Source organism: Nylanderia fulva, unplaced genomic scaffold (genome assembly GCF_048542155.1).
Source record: "Nylanderia fulva isolate GAGA-0341 unplaced genomic scaffold, ASM4854215v1 Scaffold86, whole genome shotgun sequence".
Classification (NCBI taxonomy): domain Eukaryota; kingdom Metazoa; phylum Arthropoda; class Insecta; order Hymenoptera; family Formicidae; genus Nylanderia; species Nylanderia fulva.
The window spans coordinates 121,376-145,516 of record NW_028190982.1 but is presented as its reverse complement, the minus strand read 5'-3'; the positions used below and the strand labels follow the sequence as shown (position 1 = coordinate 145,516).

The 24,141-nt window shown below is 24.3% G+C and overlaps 1 protein-coding gene across 3 annotated transcripts; it reads left to right on the top strand.

The window, feature by feature from the left end:
• Positions 1-4,848: 4,848 nt before the first annotated feature.
• Positions 4,849-22,801, top strand: fs(1)N (female sterile (1) Nasrat). 3 transcript variants are annotated; one of them, XM_029312490.2, is made up of 16 exons: positions 4,849-5,079; positions 6,066-6,555; positions 7,009-7,307; positions 8,385-8,689; positions 10,750-11,442; positions 12,748-12,999; positions 13,267-13,585; positions 14,357-15,196; positions 16,166-16,681; positions 16,847-17,058; positions 17,358-17,496; positions 17,821-18,110; positions 18,342-18,710; positions 19,336-19,674; positions 22,242-22,395; positions 22,575-22,801. In XM_029312490.2, the coding sequence occupies exons 1-16, from the start codon at positions 4,875-4,877 to the stop codon at positions 22,745-22,747; spliced, it is 5,595 nt and encodes a 1,864-aa protein (XP_029168323.2). In that variant the 5' UTR covers positions 4,849-4,874; the 3' UTR covers positions 22,748-22,801. The 3 variants fall into 3 exon arrangements, with proteins under 3 accessions (XP_029168323.2, XP_029168322.2, XP_029168321.2); XM_029312489.2 differs by having other exon boundaries at positions 6,063-6,555; positions 12,751-12,999; XM_029312488.2 differs by having other exon boundaries at positions 6,063-6,555.
• Positions 22,802-24,141: the final 1,340 nt, after the last annotated feature.

Genomic DNA, 24,141 nt, shown 5'->3' with positions numbered 1-24,141 from the left:
TTCCCCGCAAAAACACTTTATTTGGCACAAAAGTAGACATTTTCGCAATAGGTAATTAAACACGTGGTTGACACTGTGGTAAACTGTATCTACTAGAATTTGAGGTTACATATAGTACTACTTAGCTGATGCGTTTCCGTACGAAATTCCATGCACAGAGTGCCGCTACGCCATCTTTTAAGAAACAGCGAGAACTTATTCAAGGACCTAATACATCGATTATTCTGTGTAAAAAATTTATATAAATATATGTCTAATTCTTAATTAACAGTTGTTTATAGCTGGCATAAAGCCATTATGAAAGATATTAAAGAACAATAAATGACTTATTATTACTTGTATTTATTGAAATGATACTCTTTGAATGATACAAAATGTAAATAACATTATAGTTTACAAAACATTTTTTTTCATTATTTTATAATGAATTTATAAACCAAACAAGGTGTTCTTTTATAGATTTTTGAATGCTGAAAACCATATTGCAAGCCAATTTTCAGCACGTAAGGTTTCCGAAATAAATTTAAGGTATAATAAATGACAATTGCAAATATTTGAGATTTTGTGTGAAAAAAGTTATGTATAAACTGAAAATTCTGATTAGATGTCATCTAAATTATTGTTTATCCTCTATAAAATAAATTTTTAATTTTGATATCTTATACTTTTTAATCATGATTAGGGAGGATTTAAATACAGAGTTTTGCTGAGATAGCAAATATGTATTTTGTCTTATGATGAAGTCATATTTATACTCATAATTTGTAGTTTAAGACTATCGAAACACATACACAGTAATTTATTATAGATTACTAAATGTATATATTTATATGTTGTATGTATAGAATATCTTATTTTAATTGGCTATCTTAAATTTTTCGAAACAAGTGTATTTTCGAAAAAATTTTACAGACAAAAATTGTATGTTCTAACGATAAGAGGAACAAATAATAATAAAATTAATTTTGGAAAAAATTCCAAAAAGCTTTTTTTCTTCAGGAGCATATCTCCATATAAGTAATTTCCAGCTTTAAACTTTTATAACATGACTAAAAAGTAAGCTAATAAAATTTAAAAAATGCATTTTATAGGGATTGAACAATACATTCATGATTTCACAATTTTTAGATGTTTTTTTTTACAAAAAAATCTCAAATATCGCAAAAAGTCATTTTTTACATATTAAATCAATTATTTTGGAAATTTGATGTGTTCATGAAATTTAGTTTGCAACATCGTTTTCAGTACCCAAAAATCTATAAAAAACACTTTGTCTGGTTTAAAATAATTTTTGACTGTAAACTAGAGTAATTTACAGTTCACAATAAATGTTCGAAAATTCATATGTATAGAATACTTCAATGCACTTTGCAATTCTTGTAATAGTGTTGTTTTTCTGAAGTCATCTTGTCGTCCTTTTATGAGAACAGTATTATCAATAAAAATTTATATATAAATCAATTTATCTTTTATATTTGTCTTCTCTTTTTGTATTTATCTTTTATTTATTTCCAAAATATGACCTAATTCGAAAATGTGTGTGTGCCAAACAGTCATAATTTCCGCATTCATTGAGAATTGATACACGTTTATACGAATTTTTTTATATTCAAAATAATCGATATAACAATAATCCTCTAAATATTTTACTAATATTTCTATGATATTTTTGTTATATGTATAATATTTGATACTTAATACAATTCTCAAATACTCTTCAATATTTAATATAGTTTGTGTATTATTCAACAAATACATTAAATCAATATATTCCTGTTATTGTCTTAATTTAATGTTCCTTCACACTTTTACTCTTTTACTAATGTAAAAGTATTCTTGCGAGTTTAGTGCATAGTGACAGAGAAGAACTTCGATAAGTTGTGTGTATTAATTCAAATTACTATAAATATATATATATATATATATATATATTTTTATTGTGAATCGAGTACTAGGTCAATATCTCTGGAAAACTCCCAAGTTTTCGCGTTGGTAACAATCTTATATACGTTGAGCAAAACAATTATCGCAACACGCAAGTAATATCAAAATTTCGTGTAAATTCAAATAAGCGTATCTTTGCGAAAAATTATCATATTTGAAAAAATTTTTTTTTTATTTAAAGAGTGAAGTTTTTACTTTAAGAAATTTTCGTTTGATTTTTGATTTCATCCTCTTCTCCTCTCTCCACCCCTTTAAAAAGTAAGGTGTGTTTTTTTTAAAAAAATTGTAAATTTTGATGGACTCTACGGGGTAATACATTTTTTTCGCAAATCTGATCTAAATTTTCGTAAAATATGGACTTTTTCTTACAAATTAAAAAAAAACAAAGTTCGATTTTTTCGGCAGAGTTACGGCATATCAAAGTTATCTATGCATTTTTGTGCAATTATTACCAGCATTAGCGATACTCAACGTGCACCAACGATGATTGCGTGACAAATTACTAATGAAGATCTCCCTCACAGAATCAGTGATTAAACAATTAGAAGACGTTTACGTAAACGTGGTTTAAGATCGCGAGTTCGACATTTTTCTCTTCAAATGTATGGATCATACATTTTTTAATTTTTTTTATACATTAGATAATTGCACAAAAATGCATAGATAACTTTGATATGCCATAACTCTGCCAAAAAGAAATCATACAAACTTTGCTTTTTTTTAATATGTAGGAAAAAGTCCATATTTTACAAAAATTTTGATAAAATTTGCGAAAAAAATTTATTTCACTTCGTAGAGTTCGTCAAATTTTGCAATTTAAAAAAAACACCTTACTTTTTAAAAGGATGGAAAGCGGGGAGAAAATGAAACCAAAATCAAATGAAAGTTTCTTAAAATAGAGATTTCACTCTTTAAAAAAAAATTTTTTTCAAATACAATAATTTTTCGCGGGGATACGTTTATTTGAATTTACGCGGATATTGCGTGTTGTTTTCTTGACCAGTGTATTTTGTTGAATTTTTTTGATTTTCTTTTATAATTCAATGTCTGATTTTAAATATAAATTAATTGAAACATATGATACAATTATAAGAAGGCAGGCGAATTGTGAAAAATTATTAATAGTACACTAGAATTATTGTTAATAATTATTGATACCACCTAAAGTCTTTACATGTATAACGATAAACAATAAATAATTTAATTAATTTAATTGTAAAAGTGCATTTAAATTGTTAATTAAAATATTAATAGTTTTAATAAAAATAATAAATAAAATACTTTATTATTAGTTATTTATTAAAATAATAAAACTTTTTTTATTATTTTATTTTATTACATCAACCAAAACATAGTTTTAATTCTTGTAGCAGTGTTAAATATTTTTGCATTAATGTTTTCATTTTTATTCTAATAATTTTAATTATATTATTTTTAAATTATTTTGATGTATATGTTAATTGATTATTAACTGTGTATCATAGTCGCCAGTAAGAAATAAAATTAAAACTTATTAAATTTATAAAACGACCAATACTCGACTGAAAAGATTTTTTTATTAATTTAGTTCATGACGTTTTAGGTCTTCATCAAATGATTCTGAACATTCAAATACAACAAAGGCAATTATATCAATTATACGAGATTAAACAAAACAGAAAAGTAAAAAAGAAAAAGTAAAATTAAAAACTTACAATCCATTTAAGATGACAATATAATTAAAGTAGTGCGAGTTCTTAAGACCATATCTATCATTATATGTATACGAAAACTTGCGTCTCTTACGACATCTCGTCGGTATATAAGCCATTCGTTAATACAATACAAATTAAACGATTCTAATGACCTTATCATAATAGTGTTTAGGTTGTCTTTTTGAGCGTTTAAAGTATTGTTAACTTTTTTTATAAAAAACATTTCAACTAGCTCTCTTTTTTTGTGTCTTTCGTTATGTAGTAAAAGCTTCAAATTTTCCCAGTCAAATTCATGTTTAAAATCAACTCTATATTTACTTATAACTGAGTGATTACTCTCATGTAATTCTATATTATTTTTGTGTTCTTTAATGCGAGTATTTAAATGTTTCTTTGTCCAATATATGAGAAATCTAATGAAACACTTAAAACACAGGTCAAATCGTCATGAGTTGAATTAATATTACACTTTAAGATATAAAAAATATCTTAAAATTATCTTAAATATATATATATATATATATATATATATATATATATATATATATATATACATTTAAGATATGTATCTTACATATTTTATATATATATGTATATAGATTACATATTTGTATATTACAATTATATTAAAATATATAATAATAGTTTTTAAATAAAAGATATATTTATATTGTATTCAATTGGCTATATCAATTTTAATATTAAAATATAAAATACTAAAAAAATTGAATTTTATATTGTGCCTAACTATATTTCTAAATGATATAATTTACTGATATCATTATTTTTTGTATAAAAAGCAAATTTAAGCAATGATATATGTTAGAGAAGTTTTATTGAAAATCATATTTTATATAATTGTATAAAATTAAGTATTTGTTACGACTTCCAAGTTTCACAAAAATTTGTTATATTGATATGATTAATAAAATATTTGTAGATAAATATGGGATCTATTGAAGAACTGTTACTAATAAAACCGTGTTAATAATAAATTATGATTTAAAAGGAATGTATATAATTATTAATGAACTTATAGTAGAAAATATACTGGTAAATAATATCTTGTTTAATTTAATTTTGGAACGTTTAGCAAGATAAATTCGAAGAGTGTTTGATTTTAGATGTAAGCATCGACTCAATAAATAATCAAAATATTATGGGTCATACGAAGATATTTACGAGATATCAAGCGTGTGAGAATTTCACGGTCGAGAGTCTCAGTACATATTCAGAATGTTACCGAGTAAAGATCTTGTGTGTTTCCTCTTTCTGTGGATTTTCGTGACTAACGTAAAGTGTCAGGATATCGAAGAAATGTCCAAGACATTGGATGAAATACTCGTCAATACCAGATCATTTCGACGACCACGGAATCACGAAGATTCATCATTAATTTGGCAGGAATATGAATTTGGCACTGGGGCTGGAAATCGAGAAGGTAATTATTATAAAATATACAAATATATTATTATATTAATGTTAACAATTATAAATATATGCATATATATTTGCAAGAATCACCTCTATTTATTATATGTATTTATACTAAAACAAGAAATAGAGATAATTTTTACAAAAATTAAAAATATAAATATAATACAATATTTTTATATACGTATAATACAATATTTCTATATAAAATGTACGTGAAAATTAAATTAATTTTATATTCATATTCGATCCACATCAGCATGATTAATTTACCTAACAATGATAATTATAATCTAATAATGAAAATGATTCTGATCATCCGGGAAAAAATTGCATGTGTATAATAAAATATAAATGTATATAATTATATATAGAATATATCTGTATATGTTTCTTTTGTATAATTACTGTTCATGTATAAAAAAAAAATAAAATAAAAATAATTATTTTTGTTTTTTTTTAAAGGAAATTTGAATAAACGAGAAAAATTGTCTATATATAAATGTATATATATGAATAATTTTTTCTTATTTTTTCAAATCTTATTATTTTAAATAATGCAAAAATTATTCTTATATTTTATTTTTCTGTACAGACGGAATATACAGATAGGGATTAAATAAAAAAAAAATATATATATGAACATAAGATATTTTATGTACAATTTTTTTCTCAGGGTATATATTTTTAGTGTAAACTTGTTTTTAGGTACTTAACGGATTTTTAGAATTTATTTATTCAAAAACGAAATCTTCTAATAATTAATATATATTTTCAATTTTTCATTCTAATTCTAATCTACATTTATACGTGAAATTGTTTTTATTTCATTTCATCACCATTTCTTATATATTTTAATATTTTTTATATAGAACAGTTATATTTTTTATATGTAATTTTATGTTTATTGTTTTGTTGTACAAATAAATGATTTTTCGTACGCTTCATATATATATATATAACAATTCAAAAAAATGTTTTTATTTTCAGAAGTTATTGTGACAAATATTTCATTGTATGGATTTAATCTGCCCGATAACATTGATTGGAAATTTTTTCAAATAGAAACTTCTTACTTTATTTGTGCAGAGAATTCAACATTATTTTTCTATAAGATTAATCTTGATGATTTGTCAGTTGAACATACTCTAAGTATAACGACTGAAGGAAAAATATTACAATTTAAAGTTCTTAATTTAAATACCGAAAAAACATTCTATGAAAATCACGTTAATTTAATGGTAGTCTTACTGGTTGAAATCCAACATAGCTATTTCTTGTACTGGTACAGAATCTTTGGAAATACGTACACGTTGTATTTGACGTGGCCTGTACAAAAACAAATTCAAGACATGGAATTTGTACGAGAAGAAGAGCAACATGAATTATTGCTACTTGACAATGATGTACATCCTGAAGAACAATCGTTGATCGATATTTATGGTTTCAATGTTGATTATAATAAGCATCGCATTGATATATGGTAATTACGTAATTGTTTATACATATTTTTAATTTTTAATTTAATTGTTTAATTTTTAATTTAACTGTTTAATTTTTAATTTAATTGTTTATAAATATATATTTTTCTGTTTTTTTTTTACTTTTATAATATTATATTATATAATACGCATAATTCACAACTTGATGGAATTATATGATAGATTTTTTTTGCAAAACATATATGTCGACATAAAAAAATTATAGAAGAAATCTAAATAATATTTTTATGCCTATAAACGTTAACGTTTTTTTGTTTAGAGAGACAAGTATTCTTTCTTTTTTTTTAAATTAAAAAAATTTTTAATTATATATTTTTAGTTTATATATACAATTGTTTTTATATACACAAACTGAAATAATATTTATCAAAGTACAAAATAATATTGTATAAATACAACGCATATTTTATAGTAAACTTTAAACTGCACTGTAGGTTTTGTCGGCGATTATTTGTTCCAAAAGTATTTGATGTTCAAATATGTTCGATTTATGGAAGTTCCGTGTTGGCTTTTCAAGGAATTAATAATATTATTTTATATAAATCGAAAAATGAACGTAAATCTTGTCAGTTTGAAAAATTTGAAATTATCGAGTCCAACGAGTTAAGAAATTTCGTCTGTTTCGAGAGTGGCTATATTGAATATCTAGCAATTGGTGGAAAGGAAACGCGTTTACTTCGCTTTTCCGAGAACGAGTTTCAAAATAATGTCGAGACGGATCTGCATTTCAATGGTAATTTTACGACAATAATTTTCCGTAACTACACACACACAGTAGAAAAATTTGTCTCTTTTTGTTGTTAAATATTTAACATATTTATATGTTAATTTAACACATTGCTGTTATATTAATTAAACTTAAGTATTAAATTATTAACAACTGAAAAAGATGTAAAATAACACACTATATATCTACTTTTAATTTTACACAATAAATATGCTTGATTAGTGACAAGATTTTATCTGTTAAAATTTACAAAATAAAATGTTGATTTTTTATTTTATAATGTAAAAGGGGATGATAAAATGTAAAATTAACATATTTTAAATTAATTTTTACATTAAAATTGTGTTAATTTTACACAATAGTATATTAGCTAACAAGTGCGGAGGATCGTAAATCGGCCGAGAGTGCGGAAGTTTGGCGCACGAGGCGAAGCCAAGTGTGACAATCTGCACGATCGGCTGATTTACGACCCGCACATGTTGGCTACAATATTTTGTGTGACCGGTGCGTGGAAAGGAGCCCTTTCTAAAATTCTATCATGTGCGTAAAGGGCGACTTTTCGCGCGCCGGTTACACAAAATTTATTTTAAATTACTTGAAGTTTTGTATTTATTTTGTGTTAAAATATTATAATATAGTATTTATGACTCCCCATTTAACATACATATCTATATTATGATAAATTAACACAAAAATTTATGTGAACCGTTTTGGACATGTGATATATATTAAATTTAACAGGAATTTTTCAATTGTGTATACATATGAGGAGACTCATCTACAATAATCTTGACCTTGACAACATATGTCAAAGTTATGAGTAACATTTTAGTTTAATCCAAACTAATTCATCTTTTTAAATAAAAATTAGATTTAATTTAATTGTTAATAACTAGTTAATGAAGAATGAACGATGAATAGAACTTATATATTACTTAGAGTCATGACCTTCACATATATTGTCAAGGTCAAGTTATTGAGAATTATAGGAGGGGGTGAGTCTTCTAATATATAATATGCTTATTTATTTAGTTTTTAAGTAAAATATAATTTTACAAAAATAGATAAGTATATATTTTACAGATACTACTGACATTTCTTGGATCACCACTATATCACTGAACACATACCGGGATGAATCATTATTATTGGTTCAATTTAAAAATTTGTCAGTAATTGCTCTAGCTTGGCAAGGATTAAAGTTCAAGACGGTAGCTTTACCTAATCAAATTATAAATAATTTTGATCTGTCAAAAATCATTCCTATTCCAAAAGTTGGATTCGTGCATGCAAATGTGCTTGTATGTATTGATGTGACCTTGAGCGAATTAGCGCATCCTATTCACAATGAGACGGAAAGCATATTAAAGACGCGAATTTTGTTGGAGGTACTTATAGGTTTTGTTTCATTTATGTGTAATATTTTTTATATATAATTATGCATTATATAATATTTATATAATTAATATTTATATAATTAATTATTATTTACATAATTAAACTATATAAGTAATTTATATAATTAATTAATGTATTATATATTTATGTACAGGGTGTCCCATTTTAAAAGATCCCAACAAATACTATCTCTTGAACAATGCATTTTTGAGAAAAATGTTTCAGATAAAAGTTGTAGGATTTTATAGAGGGGGAAAGAAATTACTACTAACTTTTTCCTAAAAGGTATTTTTGAGCTTATTTAAAAGTCATTTATGATTTTTCAATAGAACCATCACATTTTTTTACATATTATTTATACATATTCTTATACATATACATATTCTTATACTTCTTCATATACATATTTTTCGCAATTCTCTTAGTAAGAGTAAAATGATAAAAATACGAATAATTTACGAGGTATTTGATACTTAAATTTAACATAATTTTACATAAACTATAAAAAAAATATCTCGTAAAATATTTAGTTTTTGATGATCTTACTTCAATGCTTTTATGCATAAAATAATGAAAGAAATCAATTGGTGTGTAAAAAAATACACAGTTGTTTATAAAAAAAAGCAAATAATAATTAGTTACAAATCACATACTGTGTATTCTTTTTTACACTAATTTATTCCTTTAATTATTTTATGCATAAAAATATTAAGGTAAGATCGTCGAAAAATGAATATTTTCTAAATATTTCGAAGTAATTTATGTAATATTATGTTGAATTAACGTATAAAATATTTCATAAACTATTCACTTTTTGGCCATCATGTTCTTATAATTTTTTATAGTGAATATTGCGAGGAATTGATTTATATAAAAATATTAAAATATGTGATATAATAAAAGGCCAACTTAACGAGCTTATATGCTATTGATTGAAAAATTTATTTATTAATTTACTTCATACTATACAAAAGTTCAGATAAACGTTTCGACTGTACGACAGTCTTTCTCAATATCCTAATAATATGTTAAAAAATTAATTTAGTCATTTCGACATCATAAATAAATACAACAATTATAAGATTATATGACGAACGCAGTACAAATTCATGTATGTTGGCATGAGTTAGAGCGTCAGATGCTGTTATATTATGTAACCATTTTTTGTCAACGAACATAACACTTTTTTAAAAAATTATTTCTTTTTACTTAACATAGTCACAATGTGTACTTTTTTAAAAAACAAATCGATATCTGTCCTGTTTTTTAAAAAAGTACACATTGTGACTATGTTAAGTAAAAAGAAATAATTTTTTAAAAAAGTGTTATGTTCGTTGACAAAAAATGGTTACATAATATAACAGCATCTGACGCTCTAACTCATGCCAACATACATGAATTTGTACTGCGTTCGTCATATAATCTTATAATTGTTGTATTTATTTATGATGTCGAAATGACTAAATTAATTTTTTAACATATTATTAGGATATTGAGAAAGACTGTCGTACAGTCGAAACGTTTATCTGAACTTTTGTATAGTATGAAGTAAATTAATAAATAAATTGTTCAATCAATAGCATATAAGCTCGTTAAGTTGGCCTTTTATTATATCACATATTTTAATTGTATACGAGCCGAAGTTTAATTTATAAAATATATATATTTAAAAATATTAAGATGGTTCTATTTTAAAAAAAATATACATGACCTTTAAATGATCTTGAAAATCACTTTTTAGGGGAGAAAGTCTTTTTTCCTTTCAAAAATCCTACAACTTTTGTCTAAAACATTTTTTCTAAAATGCATTGTTTAAGAAATATTTGTGTGGATCTTTTAAAGTGGGATACTTTGTAAAATTATATATTTTCTCCATAATTATAGACACAAATAAATGTTTCATATAAATGTTTCATATAATTGAATAACTTAAAATGCAAATATATAAAAATATTTAGACTTACATGCTTATTATTCTATCTTTATTTATATTTATTTAAAACAATTTTTATTGAGAAATTTTACATTTTTGCACATAAAATACTTCCAGGAGGTTTTTCGAAAACAGGAAGTAGTCTTTGACGAGACTAAAGCACGCTTGGATCAAAGTTACTTTAAAAATGCTGTATCAGGACTATGGAATTTTTCGAAAGTAGATGCATCGAATGCGACAATAGAAAGAAATGTAAATTACGGCGCTGTCAAAGTCGGGTCGATTGACTTGGAAATGGAAGACATATTGATAAACGTGACATCGATTTTAAAGAAACTGGATAAATTTGACACGAGGCTTAATCAAATCTTATTGGATTTGCAAAATGTAACTGATTCGAGAATCAACTTATCGTCAGATATTGAATTAACTGGGAATTTTCTGGTGACTGGAACGTTGTACGCAAAAAATATAACTGCTGCTTTTGTAAATAACGCATCAACTTCGATCGCAGGAAACAATATTGTAAATTATGTTTCTAATATCGTTAACGGCCAGAAATCTTTTCTTTCCATCAATACTGATAATTTAACAGTTTTCTCACTGAATGGGGTCCCGTTGCAAGAAATTGTTCTTGATACTTCAATAAAAAATTATAACAACACTGATTTTTCGAAGTTAAAACGATTACAAATTAATGGACACTTAAACTTTTCCGAGATAAATAATGTTACATGGGAGAATCTAATGCAAAGTGTAATATGGAAAGATGAACCAATAACTATTCCAGGAGAGACTATCGTGGAAGGGGTAAGGCAATGTATAATTATATAGAGAATCGTAATTAAAATAAATTAATTAAAATAAATATATAAAGTAAATAAAATTGTAAGAAAAGGAATTCAATCTTGATGTGATCTTGATATATTCAATATGATGATTTTCAGTTCATTATATTGATAACATATTTTAATTAAGGCCATCGAGGTTGAATCTCCTATAATTGTTTGCTATAATTTTATTTTTACAATTTACGTAATTTTTGAGAAAAATGGCTTTCTAAAAATAACATGTTTTTGTATTTAATATAATTAATGAAAATAGATTTATTCTACATCATTTATTTTTTTTTGTAAAAAATTATTAATAATTTACCACTGATATTTATTATTTATTAAACATTTTATACAAAGTGTCCTTTTAATTCTATTTTAATCGATCACTCCTAAACACTTTTATTTTTAATTGCACAACAAAATGTTTCAAATAAATGTTATTTGATTTAAAAGGGATTAAAAGATGCTACTTCTTTTTTCTCTAAAGAGCGCTTTTTAAGGTCATTTGAAGGCCATTTTTTAATGGAACCATCATATTTTTTTATAAATTGATTCCTCATAATATTTTGCATAAAAATATTTAATATTATAAGGGTGAAATGACCAAAAAATGAATAATTTGTAAGATATTTTATACTTTTTGACATAATTTTACATGAAACTATAAAATATTTCGTAAACTATTCATTTTTATTATCTCAATGTTTTTATGTATAAAATAATAAAAGAAATTAACTGGTATAAAAAACATTTGTTTATAAAGAAGTATATAGCTGCTAGTTGCTATTTACATATTTTTTTAGAAACAAACTATATATTTTCTTTACACCAATCGATTTCCTTCATTATTTTGTGCATAAAAGTTTTGAGATAAGATCATTGGAAAATAAATATTTTTAAATATTTCATAGTTTATGTAAAATTATGTCAAAAAGTATAAAATATTTCACAAACTATTCATTTTTTAGCCATCTCGTCTTCATAACTTTTTATGTCGAAAATTACGAGGAATTAATTTATTTTAAAAAATTATAATAGTTCTATTTAAAAAAAAACAAATAATGTTCAAATGACCTTAAAAATGTGATCTTTAGAACCTTTAGAAAAAAATTAATAACGTTAACTTCTATACCTTTTTAAAAATCAAACAATTTTTGAAGCATTTTATTGTAAAATCAAAATAAAAAAATTTTAAGGAATCATCGATTAAGATAACCTGTATATATTAGAATAAAACTCTTTTATAACTTTTACTTTAATAACAAATTTTTTCTCTTAGCAGCTTATCGTTGACGAAGCCAATGTCAAAAATCTGAACCATTTACGATATCCAGAAGATTACGTTTTAATTAATGATAAAAATTCCATCAACGTTACGGGTGAAAAATACTTTGCCAATCTGTCTACAACACATTTGCTGGGTATTGATTCAATAAATAAAATAAATATTGATGATTTCATTATTGTTAGCAGACAGGAGATTATTGATCATGAAATTACTTTTGAAAATCTCGAGATTGGAATTTTCCAGGTATGATAATTCAATAAATATATTTTGCAGTTAAAGTGATCCTAAACGCCGTTCTGTTTTATCGATAAAACATCATTTTTGTGCACCCTTTTCTTTTTATTGGTAGAATAGAATACTAAATGCTTTTCCACGATTAAAGTACATATAAAAACAAAGCGCAAACTTATCAGTTTTATATTAAAAATTTAAAAAATTTTTAATTTCTTAATTTACAATTTTTTTTATTTTAAATTTTTTGTTCTAATTATTATGTCATAATGATTTTAGCTTGACGGCGATATAACGGGTATTAACATAAGCAACATAGAGGGTTTGCTCAATGAAACTGCTAGGCTCTCGTCAGATATTATTTTTGAAAATCTGACTGTTATGGGAAACATTGTACTTCAAGATTCAATTGATGATAGAACATGGTCGGATTTTGATGATCTTTTGCTGAAAACAGAGGAAAATGCATTAATTACTGGGAATAAAAAATTCTCGAATCGTATTTGTATAAATTCCAACGTCACAATCACATCTGGACAAATTAATAATCACTTTTTCTCAGAGTTTGTAACGTTAAATACAGATCAACAGTTTCCCTGTAAGTATTAATTTATAAACATTATTTATAATTATTTGTAATAGTTTAATGTATAATTAAAAAATAAAGAATATATATGCAGGGTATAACTAAACAAAGGTATCTGGTGCAGGACAACAAACTAAATTGAAAAGTCTTGAGCCATTTTTTAATTTGCCCTTTATTTTTGACGCTATAAATTGTGCCAATTAGCACAACGGAAAACAGCGTAGGCGCCGCCTTAGTAGACTTTAATGCGGGGTCTACAATAGCAGTCGTAGAGTCTTAAGTCGTAGAAATTGACCAATCACAGTCGATTATTTTTCTGAACTTCAACTGTGATTGGTCAATTTCTACGACTTACGACTCTATGACTGCTATTATAGACCCCGTATTATACTCCTACGCTGTTTTTCGTTGTAGCCACGCGCTAATTGGCAAACTTTAACAATTTGTAGCGTCAAAAATAAAGCTCATTGTCAGATTAAAAAATAGCTTAGGACTTTTCGATTTAGTTTGTTGTCCTGCACCAAATGATGTGGTTCGTATATCTTTGTTTAATTACACCCTGTATATACATATAAATTTATTATACATAATGAATTATAGAAAAAATGTTTTATTGTTTACTTTATTTTTACAATAGTAAAATAATAAAAATATTATAATATTACTTTTTGTAATACATAAATCTGTTTTTTCTCTTTTAAAGAAAAAATAATTATAAAAATACTTGTTGTTACTTAATTGCATTACTTTAAAATTTTATTTTTATAATATTACTTTACACAGATTTGAGAAAAATATCGGCAAATGTCACGTTTGGCAACGTAACTTTTGGCATGATAAAGAAGTTGGAAAATTACATAACTCGTGAACAAAATGTTGCTTCTGCTACTTGCCTAAACAAAGTATTATTGTTTATTAGATCATGTATCGTTGACGATTTGTCTTTTGATACTCTGAAGCAAAATATTACTCAGACTGCTTTTTTCGACAAATTAAATCAAACTTTCGAAAAAATGTACTTTGAAAATTTGATACTCTCAACATTAATAGCCGATGAAATCTCGCCGAACACGATCAATTATATCGATTACGCTAATTTGACTGGACGCATCTTAACAATTTCTACGCAGCAAAATTTGACAGGCGCTTTAATAGTTGACAATTTGGAAATCGATGTCTTGAACGCAGAAATAATTAATGGAATGCCCTTGAATGAATTACAACGATTATTAGAGCATGCAAAATCACTTTACAATGATATTTTCAACGGAAATGCGCCAATAAGGTCACTTCGAGTGACAGGAATGATAACAGCATCTTTGATTAATGATAATGATATCGTTAACGTTTACAAGAAAGACTGCATGGGAACTGTAATTTTCAAAGAAAACACATCGATTAAAGATCTAACGGTGGTTGGCTTCGTGAATGGTTTAAATCTAACTGAATTTGTTGCTGACGCGGTACAAAAAGTCGACAGAAACATAACATTTGTAGGCCACAAAACATTAGAGAATGTTACATGCGAATTTTTGAAGGCGCGAGTTATAAATGGACATCCTATAGAAAATATCTTGGATTCCAGTAAAAAACAGATACTGAAAGGACCAGTTGTTATAAATGGTATGTTGCATGGACAGAAGTTTTCATGTGTTTTAATATTTCCTATACAATTTTACTTTCAAATGTAATTTTAAAAACTTTTAGAAATGTTTCCCATTTTAATTGAGCATCCTAAAAATATTTTTATTTTTAATTGTGTACCAAATTTTTTAAAAAAAAATTGTGATTGATTTAAAGGGGGACAGAAGATTATTGTGCTAGTGATTTTTTCTAAAGGGCACTTTTCAAGGTCATTTATATATTTTTAAATGGAATTACCCTAATTTTTTTTATATAAATTGATTTCTTACAATATTTACTATAAGAAGTTATAAGGGTAAGATGGAAAAAGAATTTTACGAGATATGTTATACCTATTTAAATTTGACACAATTTACATAGACTATGAAATATCTCGTAAAATATTCATTTTTCGACAATCTGATCCTAATATCTTTTGTACATAAAATAATGAAAAAATCAATTAGTATAAAATACATTATTATTTGTAAGAAAAAGTATGTAACTGGTTGCAATTTACATTTTTTTTCTTGAAAATAACTATGTTTTCTTAACATCTATTTGTTTCTCTCATTATTATATACATAAAAGTATTAAAATATCTTATCTCTTTATTTAAATCAAACAACTTTTATTTAAAGCATTTTGTTGTACAATCAAAAATAAAAATATTTTTGGAGGTAATCGATTAAAAGGGGACATATTTATTAGATATATTTTATATACTCTCTCTTTCTCTCTCTTTTTTATTTTTTTTATTTTTTATTACTCTTTTATTTATATTTAGTAGAGTTAAATATGTCATTACAATATTAAATTCTATTTATACTGTTTTATACTTACAATTGCATTAATTTTTTAACGTTAATTATTTTCATCATCATCATCACAATTGTAAATATTTTTTCCTCCTTTTCCTCTAATTTTTTCTGTACTTTTTAAACAGAATATTAATAAATCTTTTTTTAGGCTGGGTCACAGTTTTAAGGAATTTTGATACAACTGGCAAGATTGGAAATGTATTCTTATGTGATTTTATAAATAGATTTAAATCACTTGAAAATAATACTTATGCTCTTCACGGCAATTTTTATTTCAATGAAATTACTTCAATAACAAGGCTGAATATAAGTGGACTAATTCAAAGATTAATGTTTGACAGTTTGTTGGAGACATTAATTCGTAAAAACGATGAAAATATTATAATATCTGGATCGAAAATTTTTAAAAGTCCAATTACGTTTAATAGTGCATTTACTATCTATGGCAATTTAAATAATTTAGATTTAAACAGATTTCACAAAAATGCTATTTATATTGATAAACCTTTCTCGATTGATGTTAAAGTTATGTTTAAAGAAGATGTGTATATACAAAAAACTCTTGTAGTAAAAACAGAATTACAATCAAATACTATCATGGATGTCGATATGAAAGATTTGCAAGAGAATGTTATCACTCTCAATGAACTTAATTATTTTTCAGGTAATCAGCTTCACATATAATAGAAAAAAGTTATATATATATTATTATTATTATTATTATTATTATTATTATTATTATTATTATTATTATTATTATTATTATTATATCAAGATAATTATTATATTGGACAATTTTTGGCATACTAAAGAATGATTTATATTTCAGAACGGATCATACTTGATAATGTGACTTTCCAAGCAAGCATAAAAGTTGTACAGGTCAATGACTTAAAAATTAATATGCTGATTCCATTGCATACGAAACAGTTAATCATATCGCATAAACTTAATTGCAATAATGCCACCGTTAAAAACATACAAATAACAGGACATATTAATACCTACCATCTAGAAGATATTTTTACAAACACATTTTTGGTACATGCGTCAAAATATAATAATAACAATTTTATCGTTTCAGATATTTTAGATTTTAGAGATTAAAGTATGAAAATTATTTTTATTTTTTATTTTTTGTTTTTTGCTTAAAATATGAAAATGTTTGTGAATAAATTAATATATGCACATTTTTATTCATATTTTATTAGTATTCTTTTACATTTAAAAAAAATCGTATTTTACGATTGCAATGCCTTAATTTTTTTAAATACATAATTTTTAAAATTGCACTGCTATGTAATAGTTTGAAAATAATAAAATAATAAATTTTTTTACAGATATATAGTAATCAAAATATTTCGGGATATATACATATTCAAGGAAATGTTTATGCGTATCATGATTTTAATGCACATCTCGTTAATAGGTTCAATACGAAACAAATTGTTTCTTTAATTGCCAATGACACTTTAGCAGGTAAAAAAACTGAAATGTTATATATAAATAATGTTATAAAAATTTAGAGATAGTCTTTAAAATGAAGAAATTAACAAGGAATATAAAAACTGTTTGATATCAATTAATTCTTTTTGAAATATTGTTAAACACAAAAATCTAAGAAATATTCGTACATGTTTTATTATTTTAAGATATAAAGGACAAAACAACTCTTTTATAGCGTTGTATATAGATGATTTCTATTTTTCTTCATTTATTTGAGCAGCAGATGGACTAATTATGAGAATGTTTTTATTACGATGACCATTATTGTAAATAATACATATGTTTAATTTTTTTAAGGAAATTTTATATTCAAAACTCCTGTTGTTCTTGATAAAAGTCTCAAAATTGGGGGTCTTTTAAATGGAATAAATCCAATCAATTGGCAAGGCGTTGCAATCGAAATAGTAACTAAACAAATTATCTGGAATAAACAGATTATATCTGGAAAGTGGAAAATATATGGAAATGTCCATTTTGAAGAAAATATTGGCGGAAGTGAGTTTTTGAGTGGAGTTAATGTCAGCGAAACATCATTTGATTTATCAAAGGAAAATCCTGAAATAGATCGCATCATCAATGAAACATATGTAAGATAATTTATTTTCTAAAAACATTCAGCAAAATATCATTTTCGATATAGTAAATATGATATTAAGTAATAGTTAACAAATAATTAAAAAAATATTTTTTGTAATCACTAATTTATTTTTATTTTTTCTTATTAAGGTTATTACAATTAAATCCAGTGTTTTTTTTTACCAAAATTTATTTTTAAAATTGTTTTGCTTACACTTTTAACATAACTTTATTTTGTGCAGATGGATCTGAATAATATATATGCATTCCATTTAGACACGCTTAAATACAATGCTATGAATCAGATATACAAGTTCAATACATTTGACTACTTGAAAATTCAGGAATTTGAAGGAGATATTCATGATATCCGTACTATTGAATTAGATATGTTCGATTATATATTGGTAAATTATGATACTTGCCGTATGAAACTTATAATGTATATTCAAAATGATTTTCAAGTGGTCGACGAAGTGTCCGATTTTGGATTAATTGATAAATGGATTTTTTTAAATCCAAATCATCCTATGTATTTCTTTACCGTCGCAAAACGCACCTGCGGTAGAAGCTTGAATAATATATGGAAATTAGAAAATAACAGATTAATGGTGAGTAATAAAGTAAAATGTACTTATACAATATACAGGGTTGGGTAATAACTAGTTAAATATAGTTAAAAGTTAAAAAGAATTAAAAAGTTAGAAGTAATTTAAAAAGTATTAATTTTTAACTTCAGTTAGTTATTTTTGATTCTAAACTTATTAACTTTTTTCCTAATTAAAATTTTTTTCTGAATACCATTATTATATTTTTATAAGTTATAAACGTATTATTTTTAAATTAAAATATTATTAATTTTTATGTTTATTTTTGCTATCAGTTATAACTACCAAAAAATATATTTCTACATAGAAATCAAAATTTTTTGGTTATTTGTTATTATACATTTTAAAAGAATTAACAAACAAAATTCTAATTTAATATGAATGTTTTTAAAAATTAACTTTTGATTTAACTTTAGTTTAATTTAATCCTAATTTAATAACTTTAACTGAGTTAATTTTTTGTTCAACTTTTAACTTAACTAAATTAATTTTATGAGCAGCTAACTTAAACTTAACTTAGTTTTAAAAAATTATTATCTTACCAACTCTGAAAATATAATATATTTTTGCTTAAGTTAAATTCAGAGAACTATATTCTTTATTTTTTATTTTATTTTCTTTTTCGTAGCATGTGTCGGAATTTGACAATGTTAGCTATATTATGGATTTACATCAAGATCAATTTGTATCAATGGCTTCCGAAAATCTTGAAAATGCTTCAGAAAATATTCAGTCAGATATATTGCAAAGTCTCATCTCATATAAGAATGAAAACAAAAAATTAAATTTAATTTCAAATATTTATCCAATTGCCTTTGTTAATCAATCCTTAATTTACGGATTACAAGGAAGATCTTCCAATGATACATATCTAAGAAATGACAGCACGTTAAATTTTAAAGTAGGTATTTATGAAAAAGAAGAATATATTTACTACGACGAAGAAGTCAGCCGTGATTATATATTCGTAAGTTGAAAAAAAAATTTCCATTCATGTATTATTATACAATTAATTTTATATAGCCATTTACGTGTGTGTGCGTGCGTGTTTGTATTTTTATGTGCGTGTGCGCGCGCTTATACGTACAATGTATATACATATATACAATATGTATTATATACACTATTCAAAAAAAAGAGAAACACTATTTTCCCATCTTAAAAATTATGCTATTTTCAAACCACTAAAACTCGGCGAAAAATCATTGTAAAAAATTAAAAATTAAAAAAGCATTTTGAAGCTTAAAATTTCAAATTTAAGGGATACTGACTCTGTTTTATCGATAAATATTATTTTTATTTACCTATTTCTTAGCCATACAAAATGAAAAATCCTTTTCTAAAATTAATAAAGTATTCATAATAACAAATTACTCCTATGTATATATGTATATAAAAAACTAAGAAAGTTAAATAATTACAGTTTTCTTATCAATCTTTCTTTTATTTTTCCGTTTTATACTTATTTAAAAACTTTTGACCGAGTTACACAATTTGGAAAGTAAACATTTTTTTCAGATATAATATCGATATTCAGCAAAAAACCATCGTAAACAAAAAAATTAAAGAAGCATTTTAAAGGTTGCAATTTTAATTTTAATGCCCTATTGGTAATAAAATTTTTTTAACTTCTTTGTTCTGGACTAAAAACAAACATATGGTTTTATTCCTTAAAATTACGTATTTTTGACATTTTGCAGCTCAATAACAAAATTTTTATCTAAAAATTCTACTAATGTTCCATAAACTACAACATTTTGCCTACAAAATGCTATTTTTGAAATTTTTTTTACGATTTTTTTTGCCCAAGTTATTACCGACCTTTATTGATTTTGAAACAAAATCTATATTTTTAAAAAATTATGTTAATAGGCGAAAAATAATAGTAGACAAAAAATTAAAAAAGCAATTTAAAGTTTGAGGTGTCAAATTTAATACGCTGTCAATTAATTTGACATTTTTTTATATATATAAAGAACTAAGAAGTCACCAGTCGATAATTAAAAATGGTAATAATTTCGTCAACCATATCTGGCTATAAATACTATTTATTAAACTTTACAACGTTTCGGCCATGGGTTTTGGCCCTTATCAAGTGCTATAAACAATTGATATATAATTAAATTAATAATATTACAGATTAATACAAATTAGGTGCTTAAATATTGATATACCAACCTACTTAATACCGCATTATTGTAATAACACTGCTTGTTTGATCTTAGGTCATGACGTGATGTACTGTCATGATAATGTGTTACGAACTAACTATATTAATATGTCAATACGGAACTATTTATATACTAGATCAGACTAAACGACCTTTATTAATTTTTCGTAGACATTGTTTAGAAAATTTTACATCATGAAAAATATGTTAGAAAACGAGAAATAGCGGAGATGTTTTTCATCAAGAAATTTGACAATAATATTAACTTACAAAAAGATACTGACAATCTAAACAATGTCTACGAAAAATTAATAAAGGTCGTTTAGTCTGATCTAGTATATAAATAGTTCCGTATTGACATATTAATATAGTTAGTTCGTAACACATTATCATGACAGTACATCACGTCATGACCTAAGATCAAACAAGCAATGTTATTACAATAATGCGGTATTAAGTAGGTTGGTATATCAATATTTAAGCACCTAATTTGTATTAATCTGTAATATTATTAATTTAATTATATATCAATTGTTTATAGCACTTGATAAGGGCCGAAACCCATGGCCGAAACGTCGTAAAGTTTAATAAATAGTATTTATAGCCAGATATGGTTGACAAAATTATTACCATTTTACATTTTTTATTTTATTTTGTTTTGAAAAATACAAATTTATAATTATAAAATCGTGTAACATATTGTCAGTCAAAATAATTGCAGAAAAATTTAAAAAGTAGCACTTTTTAAGCAAAATGTTGTAGTTTATGAAACTTGAGTAGAATTTTTCGAGAAAATTTTTTTATTGAGCTGCAGGGTGTTAAAAGTACGTAATTTTAAGGAACAAAATAGTATGTTCTTTTTTAAAATATAAAATGAAAAAATAAAAATATTTTTAAAAACTACCGATTCCGCATTAAAGTTGAAAAAGTTTTAAAATGCGTTGATTGCGTTTTTAAAATTTAGTCTACGACCATTTTTCATCGACTCTCGATTTGAAAATAGCATAATTTTTTGGATAGAATAAGTGTTCTCTATTTTTTTTAAAGTAATGCATATAATATATATAAAGCCACAATTTATCATATATAATTAAATAACGAAGTTTCAAACTTCGGTACTAAATATCCAACTAACGGAAAAATAGACTATTAATGTTAACATATATTTATAAAATTAATCAATTAATTCTAAAAAAAAAAAAAAAAAAAAAAAAAAAAAAAAAAAAAAAAAAAAAAAAAAAAAGGAATTTGCGCTTTTTGGTTAATCTAGCTCTTAATAGTCTATTTTTCTGTTAGTTTGATGAAATTAAATATTATTTTATGAGGACATTGATGTGTTAATTTGATCGTATTGTTTCATTTAGTTGTGCCAAAATGACATCTCGCAAACACAGATTTTGCAAACTATAAAAACACGTCTGCCGAAATCATTTTTGATTCTAAATTTCAATGGACTTGTCGAAACATTGTTTATTTTTGCAGAAAATAATGATACCATTCAGATTTACGAATATAAAGGTAAGTCGGATATTACAAATATAAGGTATAGTGTAAAATTAGAAAAATGTAAGAAACTTAAAAATAATTTATTTAAGTATATAAAATAAATTATATATATATATATATATATATAATTCATTTATCAATAATATATACATATATATAATTTATTACGTTTCTTCATAATTTTTTACAAGGTATCAACGGTTTTGTACAGAAAAGTGAAATAAAAATAAAAGTTGATAAATTGTACAATTTTAAAATAAGAAAACACATTAATCTGGAGAAAAAACATTGCTTGGCCGTTATACACAAGAATCGATTAACAATTTTGGAAGCAAAAATGTATGGTGAAAAGTTGGATTTATAAATCTCAGTTACAAACATCTGTACAAATATTTATAAATAAAAAAATGGGAGTATATATATGCAATATATATATGCAAAATGTTATTGTTGTATAATGTATTAAAAATTTCTATTCTTAGCAATTAAAAAAAAAATAAAAAAAAAATAATAAAATTAATAATAGTAAATAGCATCTAATTGTAAGTCAATATATTAATATCTCTTTATAGTTCCTGGGCTGTCGCCGGAATGAGCTATTACATAATATTAATAAGTTGTTATATAATATTAATGTTATATAATATTAATAATTTATTAAAATTTTATTTATTATTTATAATAACTGATATGATAATTTTGCTCAATGATATATAGTATAATAATTGTAACACGTTGACATTTCTTTATAATAAAAATTAAACTTTAACAATGTCTAGTATATTAATTATCTAACTATATGTACAATTTTATTTATATTATATTGAAGAATTAAATGAAAATTATCCATTCTTATCAGAAACAATCAGGAAAAAATTATTAGGTAAGATAATGAGTTTTACTTTGATATTTTGAAATTAATATTCTTATTATTTTTATTTTGATATCTTTATATTAAATATTCTAAATAATGTTTGATTGTGTATTTACCATAAATTTCATACAACAGAAATGAAGAAATATAGTTTTTATATGATGCATATATGCTTATACATATTGATTTGATTTAAATGAGCATATATTAAAATAAATATATAAAGAACAATTTTAATGTAATACTGTATTTCAATACCCTTGATTAATATATGTATAATTTCTTTGTATTAAAATTTATATTTAGTAGGTTCGAAAAAGTAAAATATGATAGAAGTAATTATTAAATTCGTTATTCGCGTCACTGAAAAGTGTAACAAAGTTACTTTCTTTGTTACAAACAAAATTTATCACGCGATTATTATTGCAATTAATAATTACTAATTAAACTACTAAATAACTATTAATACTTACAAGTCACCCTTATATGTAGTTTCATAATTTAGTATTTTTATTATAAATTTTGAGCATTTAGACAACTCTCTGATGCCCGTTTTATGTAACACAGCGTTAATAATGCCTTCTCTTCTGAAGATAGCCAAAAGTTAAAAATAGCTATAGACACGGTGTCTTTTGTTATTTGTGTATCATGATTGTAGATTCTTGAAGAAACCAGCAATCAGCAACATTGGGTTTGCTTTTTATTGCTGCAATTGGTGAACTAATGTACACTGGTGCAGTAAATTAGAGCGAAATAAAATGTACTTGTTTTACTTTAACTTATTGTACTAGTGTGCACTGGTTCAATTGTGCAGCAATAAAGAACAAACTCATTGTTTCTAAGTCATCAGTTTAACAACTTTAAATGTTTGTGGAAGATTAAAC